We start from the raw sequence: 13,605 nt of genomic DNA on the forward strand, positions 1-13,605 counted from the left end.
ACCATTTGTGTAAGTCTGCCAAATTCTAGCTTTTCAGACTAAGTAAATCACTTGCCTATAAATACAAGCCACATTTTCCAAGCTATGATTTATGAATTATAAAGATAAAAGTTTGTCCCCATTTGATTTATTCATCACTTTATGTATTCAACTAGTACATAACATGTTTACCGAAATGCATTATCTCTTTCAAACTCCAAAAGACATTGTATGCAAATAAACTAAACAAAAAGGAAAGTTTTTCTCAGAAAGAAATAGCATTATAATACATTGACAAAAACCTACGATTTTCAATACCCCAAATTTTTTGCTAAGCCAAATAATGTCAAAAAGAACAAATCTTTATAGTCTTGAATTTGTTCTGTTATTCTTCATTTATGCTCCATGAAACAGTTTAAGGAAATTGATTAAAAGTTTCAAAAATTATATTTTATTCTGATTCAAGATTCTTTTTTTTTGACACAGGCAGGCTCCAGGAATTGAACCTGGGTCTCCGGCATGGCAGCTGAGAACCCTGAGCCACCATTGCCAGCCCCAGGATTTTATTTCCAAAGAGGACATTTCCAACAAAATTTAGAAATGTAAAAATCTATAGATTTAAATTAAAATTAATAAATGATTCACCCCTGAGGTTATAAAAATTATTAGCATTTTACAATTAAAATAGGGCATGACCCTTGAGAGTAACAACTTTGTAAAAATGGCATGCTGAACACTTGAAAAGAAATCCTGCAAAATTTTTATATGTACTGAATCCTGGGTCTGAGGACTTCTTATATTTCAAACATTTCTATTAACAGCGGAGATAAAGAGCCCTAGAAATATAATGCAAATATTAATATACTTATATATAATAAACAAGGGACAATTTAAATGAATATTAATCCATACAGCATTTTATCTATACGAGCAGAGTAAGCCATACCCTACCAGAGCCACACTTCCGCCATAGTTGCTGTCACACATCTTCCCTTGAAAGGTGGCACCAACGTAATTTGAATGTTCTCTGTAACTTAAGTTCAAAAAAAAAAGGAGCAAGGTCAAATAATTTTTGAAAAACCAAATGCGATTAATAACAGCTTTTCCCAAGACAATTTCTAGTTTTGCATATTTCTATTAAATTCATTGCTCTCTCCACCTAACAGTAGTGTATCAAAGAGCAGGAAGTGGCTAAATGGTTCTTCTTCTCTAGAAAACAATAAAACAGACTTAAAAATGAATAGCAGAAAGTATGCTCTTATTTGAAATTTGAGAAAATATGGAGAGTCAAGTTTTCTATTTATTTCATTATTAAAAGTAAAACAAATAAATCACGTAAAATCAAAATAAATAAAATCTCTTAAAGTTAGAAGGCTAAGGTAAGGCAGCTGATAAATGGGCAGAGTCACCCTATGGACTAAACTCTTCCTTTAATTGGATGGAGTTTACATGACAGAGCCAGGTGAAGACATGGCTTATTTATGGGACAGAGAATAAAAGGATTGGAAATTTTAAATCATATGTTATATATATACCTACACACATATATATATAAACTGACATAAATACACTTTTATATATATATATCTTACATTATATTTATATATATCAAATATATGTATTAGAGCCTGAATATTGAACAAAGACTCATTAAATAAGAAGATTTACATTTTGAAAAATACAGTACAGTGTAAATATGTCAAGATGCAGGTATTAAAAAAATACTATAGTGTTTCCTTTTGTTTGTTATTTTTTTAATGGCCATAAAGCAGGAGAAGGCCAAATTACCATATCTATATACTTTAAGGATGTGTCTTCAGATAGATTTTGCTATTATCTCATGAATATGTAGGGATATTTAACATCTTATACTCTATGGCAAAAATGTATAAGGTAATACAATTGAAGGGTTGAGCTCTTTTTACAAACTAGTATATATGGAATGATTAACATCAAAAATTCTGTTCTAAGTATTTTGTTGTGAAAAATACTATTCACACTCTACTGTGTTTCAGGAAAAATTGCGCTTGAAAATTAGGTTAACATGGGTTTGTTTTATCTGTATAACATTTAGTATTAATGCCAAGATATTGTGCTCACACAAGTAAAAATGCCACATCATGTGGACGCAAAACAAGATAAGATCTTTTCCATTTTAAAAATCTGTGTAATAACTCATTAGCATCTCCAGTGGTCGAAATTTTATTTTCATCTGTCCAAAGCTCCAATGAAGACAAAATTATTGTAATGTTAACTGAAGCAAAAATCTAAAATAGAACACATACGGGAAATATATTCAGACATTATGGTTTAATTAGATTTAGGAATATTTATTTCTACAAAAATGAACAATACACTGACAAATATTAACAACTAATCTGTAAATCCTCATTGAGTCTTCCAAAGTAAATACTGTACTACTAATATTTCAAGTAACAGTTCTTTAAATGCTGGCACTATTTAATTATTTACTAAATGCATTACTTAATTTAATTCTTACAACAACTAAATTAGGCATATGGTATTATTATTATTCCTATTTTACATATAAAAAAATTAAAGTTGTGGTTAAATATTCAAGTTCACTCAAGACTTATAGTCAGGCGGTATTATAAAAGAAGCTACAGGGATTGCTTAAGTAACATAAACAAATCGAAAGGAACTAGAAAATGAAATGAACACTTACAGCATTGGTCAAACCAATCAACTGGAAAATTTTTTGAGTGACAACAGCTGCATCAGAACCCATATGATTATACTGAAAAATATAAATACCTGTTAGATCCAAATATGCATTATTTAATACTTAATAATTGCCATTCTTCTGCTTAAAATTCAATGTAGTAAAATAGGAAATGTTGAAATTACAAAAATAGTAGTAGGTAAACATTATTATAGATATCACATAATATGAATTCAGTATAGAAAAATTGGAAGATATTTTTAAAAATATGATAAAAAGACTACAAACTAGGTATGAGTATACTATCAATTGATCTATGATAAGAATTTTTGAAGGAAATGTTAACTGTAAGGTATAATATTTAAACCTGAAAAGACTTATATTCCAAATGTGAAAATTTAATTTGGAAAGATTCTACATTAAACACCACCTCAAAGGAATGCTTGCTTGAAATTTCACTAAAAACAATGATGAAAATATGAAAGCTGGGTGAGGAAGAAGAAGATGTGGTGGTGAAAAGGCAGCACAAGAGACCCCTGGGCTGATGCAGTCGTTCTGTATTTTGACTGACAATTTTGACAATTTTAATATTCTTGCTCTAATGTTGTACTATAGTAGTTCCCGACATGTTACAAATTGAAGGACATTACTTAAAGAGTACAACAGGATCTGTCTGTATTGTTTCTTGCCACTGCATATAAATATGTAATTATCTTGAAATTTAAATATTAATTTAAAAATAAAGAATTAAATAAGACATTAGAAATTATCCACTTATGACAAACATTGATCATAGAGGAGAACTAGCTTAAGTAATTATGTAACACAGTAAACAAAAAAGGGCAATTCTATATAGAGGAAAAGTGTATTAGTGGTTGCCTATGTCTGTGGGATGGGGGTAGGGGAGAGGGATGAGGAGTGACTGCTAAAGGATATACGGTTGCTTCCTGGGGTGATGCAGGTGTTCCAATATTAGGTTATTGTGTCAATTGCAAACTCTGTAAATATACTAAAAGCCAATGAATTGGTATACTTCAAGCAAATGAACTGTAGAAATTTGGCATGTAAATTTTATTGCAAAACTGTTTTAGTAAACAACAAAAAAGAAATAATTAAACCATATTGTGACTACCCTCTCTTTTCAAATTCAGTGTCTGCACCTTGGCATGCCAAGTGAAGAGGAAGGATTTACTTGCCTGCAAGGTAAAATATGCCTGGGCTGGGAAACAAGAGTAAATTTCACAAAAGAGGAAGATTAAATGCAATGTTTTGTTTTTCAGTTTTCCAAATTGACATACATACATACCTTTAGTAAATACTGCCTGTTCAAAAGAAGAGAGGTAAAGATAGACATCTGTGCTTAACGAAATTAAAAAAGCTCATAGATCCCCCTACAATGAGGTTCCCATTTGAAAATCTCCATCCATGTTTTTAATGACACAATCTTAAAGCATAATGGCATGGTTCAAAGTATGCTCGTACGTTGATTATTACTGGCTATTTGAATGAAGTAATTAACTTAGAAAGGTGGAGGTAATTTTTATATCAGAATTCATTGGGGGATAAAGATAGAGATAAAAATGAAACTGAACTGACTGGAGACAGACATTAAGGAGCCAGAAAACATAGGAAATGTTTTCGGAGTGTTTAAATAAAGACAAAATATTGGAATGTTAGCTGGAGGAAGAAAAGGCTATTTATCTCGTTTGCTTAAGTTGAGAGAATACTTATTGCTGATGAGAATGGCCAAGTATTGATGAAAGTTCATGGTGTGGGTTGGAATTTTTAGAGCCCTACCCTTGAGGAGGTGAGTGTTCATGTAGACTTGAGGACTATCTCATCCACAGTTACAGCCAGGAAAGCAAAGTATATGATTGTATATCCAAACTAAGTGCTTGATAAGGCAGTGAAATTTGGGGAAAGTATTCTTTTCTCCCTATTTTATCAATGAAATATGTATGAGTCATCAAGGGAATCACTAGAAATTTGGGGGCATGGTGAAATTTGGGGATTTATACAATTAAAATGAGAGTATTCACTATCATTGTGTATTTTATTCCAACAGATTATTTGGAGACAGCTCCTTTTACTGGGCCTGAGGTTTTGCCAGGGAAGTGAGTACTGGAAAACAGAGTAAGGTAGTTGAAGATGTTTCCAACAGAGCGACTAGAATAGTGAACCATAGGATAAATGACTGAGTGCAGAATGGGAGAGAATACAAAAGAGGTAGAACAGTGAATGGAGGCCTTGGTGACATCATAAAATATTGAAACCTGGAAACTAGGGGTGAGATGGAAATATTATGAGGAGGTGGTCAGAAATGGGGATGCTCAAACATAAAAATAGGGAAGTAGGATACTGCAGAATCCTATTATATATTAATATAGTGCATAATCATATATAGGTGACTGAAGCAAAGTAAGGAAACTACTTTTGAAGAGGAGCTGCCAAAGTACTGAAAATCAATAGTACCGGAAGAATCATTCATGTTGATACTAAAATTACCAAAAATCAATATATGGGTATTATTGGATAGTGTGATGGAGATCCAACTGTTAAACTCTTTAGGAAAAAAGTGTGAAAAGCTGCAAAAATTACCTCATGTTCTTTTGGTTCCTAGTATGCATGCAGGAGAAGTGACTCACAAATTTATAGGGGACTAAAGCAAGGAAGAAAACTAAGATTTCATGAAAAGGTTTCATTACCAAAACAATGAAGAGAAAATATAAAAATCTAGCAATGGATAATTAGAAAGTTAATTGAATTTGAATTTACTACTAGCGGATCAAAAAAAAAAAAAAAAATCCAGGAGGCAGGACTTACAGAATGGTGAAACCATGAGCTCTGCAAAACTTTTCCACACACAAAAATAATAAAATGGGAAAAAGCAGTCAGAAATAAGTTTATCATTCCATGGCCAACTTTATCGTGGTAATTCTACCAGGGCAAACAAGCCATGAAATCTAGCGGCTTCTATACCGGAGAAGCATAAGTTGATTTGCAGCAGAGAGGGTTAAAAATACATGTGCTGACATACTGACAAAAAAATTCTGCAGGAAATGAGCAGGAAAGACCAACATCATAGCTAGTTTAAGATTTCAGCTTCTTGCTTCCACTCTGTATCTGAACTTCATTTCTTATAAAGGACTCTAGTAATAAGATGCAAACCACCAATCTACGTCCTTATGCTCCCCCAAAACATGTTCTTTCTAAATGTCTTTCTACATATTCATCCCATCACAGCATCCCGAACAGCCTTAAGTCATTTCAACAACAATGCTAAGTTCAAGTCTCATCAAAATTGGTTATGAGTGTGGTATGTCTGGGGCATAATTTCCCTCCATCTGTGGGCCTGTGGAACCCCGAGAACAAGTTACTTGCCTCCCATGTACAACAGAGGATCAAGATTCTCACTCCCACAGGAAGAAATGGAAGGAATCCAGGAATCATAGGTCCCAAACAATTCCCAAACCCAGCAGGGCATACTCCGTTAGATTTCAAGGTCTGTGAGGCATCCATGGACTGCTATTTTGTCCTCTGGGCCTCTACTAGCCCTGTCCCTCCAAGCACTTGTGCAGTGGTCATGTTCTCCAGGAATACTAGGGTGAAGGTTCTATCCTCTCCAAGTACTGGGGTGACAGTCAGACTGTGACCCAATGATTCCCCAGAATCATTGGGACACAGGCTAAAATCTCTCTGACAATGGGGTGGCAACCAGACTCTCCACAATCGCTGGGGAATATGCTGCACCCTCTCTGAAGACAGGTGGCAGCACTCTTCCTGTATAAAGGGGTGGAAGGCTTGCGTTTTCCAAGCACTGGGGCAGATTCACCCTTTCTACACACAGGGGTGAGCTTGCTCTTAGCCTGAAAAGACGCCTTTGGGTTCTGGCATTGAAGTGATTTTTCCTCTAATCTGTCCCATTCCTGCCTCCTTTAGTCCATGCTGGCAGCAGCTCTGCTGCTACAGATCTCACAAAAACAGCAACAGCAACAAGAGCAAAAACACTGGCCAGTTTTGCACATAGTTCACAGGGTGCAGATTATCAGACAAAAGAATGTTCTCAGATTCTTCCTGGACCACTGCATTTCCAATCCTGGCTCACACTGAAATGTGTGACTGGACCCATGTTGACTTAAATCTTCACGTGGGGCACTACTCTCTGGAGACTCATTTTCCAGGAGCTCAGAATTTTCCAAAACATCAATTTCTGTTTTTTTATGTGCCCAGCAGTCCAATTCTCAGCTTATCCCTTACCTCTTGCATTTTACTCTAAGCTGCAAGGAGAAGCCAGGCTGCATTTTCCACATGTTGCTTGGAAATCTACATATCCGAACATCAGAACTCAATTTTGCCAAGTTCTCTGCTAGCTTAAAACAGGGATCATGGGTGGGCCACGGTGGGTCAGCAGGCAAGAATGCTTGCCTGCCATGCCAGAGGACCACGGATCAATTCCCAGTGCCTGTCCATGTAAAAAAAAAAACAAACCAGGGATCACTTTCCCCCCAGTTTCCAAAACTACATTCATCATTTCCATCTCAGACCTCAACAGAAGTACCTTTTTTAGCATCCATATTTCTATCATTACTCTCTTCAAAGCAATCTTCCAGGCTTCACCCACTATGTATTAAAAAGCCATTTTGGCATTTGCAATAGCAGGACTCCACACTCAATACCAAAATCTGTTTTAGTTCCGAGGTGTCCAGCAAATACTATGAAACGGGTAGCTTACACAACTGGAAATTATTGGCTTATAGCTTTATGTCTGAGAAAATGTCCATGTCAATTATCAAGACAATGCTTTCTTTCTGGAGACTGGCTGCTGATGATCCTTGGCTCTTTATCACACGGCACTATCTGCTGGTCTCTCCCTTCTCTTCTGGTTTTCTCTCTTTTGGGTTTCATCAATTTCAGCTTCTTGCTTCCACTGCCCTTTTTCCCTCCCTCTTTGTATTCATTCCATCTGTAAAGGACTCAGTACCAGGATGAAGATTCATCTTGAATGAGGTGGGTCACACCTTAACCAAAGTAGCTTCATCAAAAGATCTTACTTACAATGGGTTCACACCCACAGGAACGGATTAGATTTAAGAACATTTTTTTCTGGGATACATACAGCTTCAAACCACCACAGAAGATAAAACCACAGAAGCTGGCTCAAGAAGAAATAGAATATATGAATTAACCCATAAAATGTAAAGAAATTGAATTAGTAATTAAATCTTCTGTGAAAGGAAAACCTATACCAGAACCTTCATTGGAGAATTCTATCAAACATTTAAAGAAGAAATAATGCCAATCTTTGACAAAATCTTCCCTAAAATAATCATGAAATGGAGCAGTATTAATCTAATAATAAAACTAGGCAAAACATCGTCTCCCAAAAGACTAAAAGAATATGTATACACATGAAAAGGCTCAGCAAAATATCAGCACACTGAAACCATCAACATATAAAAACAATTATATTCACTGTTCAAGTGGGGATTATCTCAAGAATGCAAGGTTGGTTTAACATGGAAAATCAGCCAAGGTAATATACTTTTTAATAGAATAAATGACTCAATAAAGCCTTAATCATCTCAGTAGACACAGAAAATATATTTCACAAAATCCAAAACCCATTCATGATGAAAATTCTCAACCCACTTAGAACCTGGTAAAGGGTTTATATGAAAAAAAATACAAATAATTTCATATTTAATGATGAAAGACTATTGTTTATCACAAACATTGGGATCAAAACAATTACTAGACATTTGAATAAAACATTTAACATTAAATTCAGATGCCAAAGCAATTAGATAATGAGTCAATATTAAAGTTAAAATCTTTAAAATGAAATTTTAATGTCATCCATAGATAGAAAAAGATTTTGTATGCATAAAACCTAAATAGGAAGTTCTGAAATGAATATAGAGGAAGTATAAAATTGCAAACTATGACAGCAAAACTGCAAATATTTGAGATAATAAAAGTTGAGAAATTGCCCACAGAGTAAAGGAAAAATTCTAAAGACAGAGAATAAAAAAGATAATTTCAGAAGTTCCATATTTTGAAATAAGTATAGTTCCATTTCATGGATAAATTCTGAAGGAAATAACCATCAAAAAAGACAGTTCCCTCCTCTATATTACCAATATATCCCTGCTTTGCAAATACACATTGTGGGGGGAACATTTAATTCCTCTTTATATAATATAAATAATGCAAAGCATTATCTTTTAAATTTACAAAAGTAATATGATACATGCCATAATTTTTTTATCATTTTCTGAAGCAACATTATCTCAAAACATTATTAAGAAACTATGCTAAAGGTAGAAACTGGTTTTATTTATATTATTCCTATAAATTTAAGATTAAACATTTCATAATATTTGATTATTTAAAATAAAATAAATGAAATAAAGTCTAAAAAATTGCCATTACTTCTTCACTGTTAAAACTTTGTTTCAACTTATTTTTATAAACTCTATTTGCTTATTAAATTGATAAATACAAATAAATCAGTGTATACTTACCAAATTTTTTTCCATTACAACATGCATTTCTATGTACTGAGCAAAGTCTGATAATGGCTGAAAAAATTCACAAAACTCATGTCAAAATTAAAGAATTCCTTATTTATTCTAATGTATATCACTACTATTGATGAACTCAAAGTTGGAATATAAGATTTTAGACTGAAAAGGTGAAAATTTAAGCCAAAATAGTAACAGAATCCTTTTCAGTTAATTTCTCAGTCACATCTTCTGTACCTACAAATCATTTAATTTGCTTATAAAATAATTTTCCTCTAAAACCATTCTCCTTATTCTCACCGATACTAGGTTGCTTACATTATTTTCCTCTCTAAAAGAAATCCTCCCATCCACTCCCCATTAAAAAAATCCTAGAAACATACAAACTACCAATATTTGACTCAAGAAGAAATAGAAGATTTCAACAAGCCAATTACAAGTAAAGAGATTGAATTATCAAAAATCTTCCTACAAAGAAAAGCACAAGGCCAAATGGCTTCACAGGGGAATTTTATCAAACATTTCAAAAAGAGCTAACACCAATTTTGTTCAAATTATTCCTAAAAATTGAAGAAATGGAGCACTACCAAACTCATTTTATGAAGCTAACATCACTCTAATATCAAAACTGAAGAAAGATGCTTCAAGAAAGGAAAATTACAGATCAATCTCCCTAATGAACATAGATGCAAAAATTCTCAACAAAATTTTAGCAAATCAAATCCAATGATATATTACAAGAATTATACATCATGACCAGGTTGGGTTTTTATCAGGGATGCAAAGTTTGTTCAATCAATGAAAGAAATGTAAAAAAATCAATCAATGTAATTACAGCATGTTAACAAATTGAAAGGGAAAAATCACATGATGATCTTGATTGATACTGAAAAAGCATTCAACAAAATTCAGCATCCTTTTCCAATAAAAATACTTCTGAAGGTAGGAATCAAAGGAAACTTCCTCAATATCATAAAGGACATGTATGTAAAAACCCATTGCCAGCATCATTCTCAATGGTGTGAAATTGAAAGCATTCCCCCTAAGATGGGAAATAAGCAAGGGTACCCATTGTCAATTCAACATTGACACTGTTATTCAACATTGCAGTAGAAGTCCCAACCAGAGCAATTAGGCAGGAGAAAGGAATAAAAGGCATTCAAATCAGAAAGGAAGAAGTAAACCTTTTATTATTTGCAAATGACATGATCCTATACTTGGAAAATTCTGAGAAATCTATGACAAAGCTACTTGAGTTAATAAACAAATTAGACAAAGTGGTGGGATACGAGATTTATGTACAATAATCAGAATTGTTTCTATATACAAGTAATGACCTCACTGAGGAGAAAATTAAGAAAAAAAAAGTCCATTCAAAATACCCTCTATAAGAATCAAGTATTTAGGAATTAACTTAACCAGGGATGTAAAAGACGTGTACACAGAAAACTATAAAACATTCTTAAAAGAAGTCAAAGAAGATCTTAATGGATGGAAAGTCCATGCTTACAGATAGGAAGATTGAATGTTCTATCAATCTACCCAAATTGATCTATAGATTCAATGCAAGATCAACCAAAATTCCAATAACTTATTTGAAAGACTTGGAAAAGCTAGTTATCCAATTTATCTGGAAGGGGAATAAACTTCAAATAGCCAGAGATATCCTTAAAAACAAGAGTGAAGTGGGAGGACTTCACTCCCACTTCACTCCCACTTTTAAGTCACTTCCTGACTTAAAAGCTTACTATGAAGGCACAGTGGTCAAAACAGCATGGTGCTGGCATGAAGACAGAAGTCTTGACCAATGGAACTGACTCAAATGTGTGTAGATTGACCATCAAATCTATGTTCAGTTAATCTTTGACAAAGCTCCCAATCCAGAGAATTGGGACAGAATAGTCTTTTTAATAAATGTGCATGGGGGAACTGGATTTCAATAGCCAAAAGAATGAAAGAGGGCCCTTACCTTACACCCTATACAAAAATGAACTCAAAAAGGATCAAAGACATTAATATAAGACAGTACCATAAAACTTTTAGAAGAAAATATGGTGAAACATCCTCAAGACCTAGTAATAAGAAATAGCTTTTTGAACATTATGCCTAGAGAACAACCTACAAAAGAAAAAACAGATAAATGGGAATTCCTCAGAATTACACTTGATCTTAGCCAAGAGGCAGAGAAGCGATGGGAACTCCTTAGAATTAAAAGCTTCTGCATCTCAAAGGAGTTTGACAAAAAGGTGAAGAGGCAACCAACTCAATGGGAGAAAATATTCGTAACTGTATATCGGATAAAGGTTTGATATCCTGTGTACATAAGGAAATTATAGGGCTCAACGTAAAATAACAAATAACCCAATTATAAAATGGACAAAATCTATGAATAGACATTTTTCCAAGGAGTAAATACAAATGGCTAAAAAACATGAAGAGATGCTCATCTTCATTAGCTAAAAGGGAAATGCAAATCAAAACCACAATGAGACATCATCTCACACCTATAAGAATGGTTGTTGTTAAACAAACAGAACACTCCAGGTGTTGGAGAGGATGTGGAGAAATAAGAACATTTATTCACTGTTGATGGGAGTGTAAAATGGTACAGCCACTGTAGGAGAAGAAAATTTGGCGGTTCCTCAGAAAACTAAATATCAAGTTAACCTATACTCCAGGAATACCACTACTAAGCATATACCCAGAAGAGCTGAAAGCAGTGACACAAACAGGCATTTTCACATTGATGTTCTCAGCAGTAATATTCACAGTCACCAAAAGATGGAAACAATCCAAATGCCATCAACCAACGAGTGGCTAAACAATGCATGGTATATACACATGATAGAATATTATGCAGCTGTAAGACAAAAATGAGGTCCTGAGCATATGCCAACATGGGTAAGCTTAGAGGATATAATGCAGAGTGAAATAAGCCAGACAAAAAAGAATAGATACAGTATGATTTAATATTATGACTGTGGTAAAGAGAGCAAACTCAAAATTATATGACTCAGGAAGAAAATCTGTACTCATATATAGCAATGAACTAGATCTTACATTTCTGCAGCTAGAGTATTCAAAGGTCTTCATAAGAAATGTTTTCCATATATTTCACATTTCTAACATTGACCATGCATAATAAAGACTCTATGAAAAAAGATACTGGCTCTCAGTTACAAAACACCTTGCAAATTTATTATGCACACAGAAACAGAGTTCACACTTCTACACTTACATACACAGAACCAATTTGTTAATAAACACAGACACGCACAAATACCTCCCACCAAAAACATTTAATTTAATTGAGAGTAAAGATATATTAATGGAATAGAGAATTTAAATCTATTTTTTTCTACCAAACAACCTAATAATTAGTTGCCTAAATTTGCCTGACATAAGCCTTGCTTATTTTCATCTCTGAGACTGGAATTGGTAATGAGTTTAGTTTCATCTTTTATCATATGTAAACTGAAAAAAACTTACTTGGAGAAAACATGAGTAGTCCATTTTAGCAAATAAAACAAAATCTAGGAAATAGTACTTAAGAGAATGCTAGGAAATAGGTGTGTTTGACAGACAGATGCCACATGTATAAAGACAGCGAAAGCCACTGCCATCGAGGGAGACAAAAGAGTTTAGATATGTGTTATATAAAGATGATTCTAATTCCAGGAAAGCTACCTTGGCCTAGAAAACATTAAAGAATTGTATCTATGCAAGAGGATTAGAGAATGCACTACCAGGATACTCCAGACTTTGGAGGGAAAATAGTTACTATGCAAATGGATTAAATGGTTAGACTTAAAGATGTTAAAGTAATCAAAATATACAGGGAATTCCCCCCCCCCCCCGTAGGACATGACTTCCAGGTGCTTAAGTCTCCCCGGCAATATGGGACATGATTCCCAGGATGAGCCTGGTCCTGACATCTTGGGTTTGACAATGCCATCTTGACCAAAAGTGGGGAAAGAAATGTAGCAAAATTAGGTTTCAGTGGCTAAGAGATTTCAAACAGTTGAGAGGTTATTCTGGAGGCTACTTTTATGCAAGCTTCAACGAGATATTACAAAATGTCATGTAAGCCAATCCCCCAAAACAGTATCCCTGAAAACCTCAAAGAATACCAAGGGCTCTATCTGAAACTCTATAAAAGTTTCACTCACTAAGTTTATTTTTCAGAAACCTAAAACCTCCAGTTTGTTCCTATGCCAGATAAGTTCTGAAACTCAGAGGTATCTGTCTCTCCAAGAACATTAACCAGTTATATCCCTCTACTCCATAATGTCAATACCCCTTTTCAACATGAAGAAGTTAGAATGGTCATTGCACATATTCCTAAAGATTGAGAGAAGGATCGGATGAGATGGAAGAGTTGTAACAACGAAGACAGTACTTACCAAATGAGTATGACTA

The 13,605-nt window shown here is 34.0% G+C and overlaps 1 protein-coding gene across 3 annotated transcripts in view; it reads right to left on the reverse strand.

Moving 5' to 3' along the window:
* Positions 1–13,605, reverse strand: part of ADAM2 (ADAM metallopeptidase domain 2) — a 110,537-nt gene that overhangs the window by 59,430 nt on the left and 37,502 nt on the right. For all 3 annotated transcript variants that reach the window (XM_077152557.1, XM_077152558.1, XM_077152556.1), the window contains exons 7-10: positions 9,187–9,243; positions 2,666–2,737; positions 2,080–2,246; positions 931–1,012 (exon numbers count right to left, since the gene is read on the reverse strand). In XM_077152557.1, coding sequence (XP_077008672.1) covers positions 931–1,012; positions 2,080–2,246; positions 2,666–2,737; positions 9,187–9,243 — 378 coding nt within the window. The remainder of the gene's footprint in view (positions 1–930; positions 1,013–2,079; positions 2,247–2,665; positions 2,738–9,186; positions 9,244–13,605) is intronic.

This window comes from Tamandua tetradactyla, chromosome 3 (genome assembly GCF_023851605.1).
Source record: "Tamandua tetradactyla isolate mTamTet1 chromosome 3, mTamTet1.pri, whole genome shotgun sequence".
Taxonomy (NCBI): domain Eukaryota; kingdom Metazoa; phylum Chordata; class Mammalia; order Pilosa; family Myrmecophagidae; genus Tamandua; species Tamandua tetradactyla.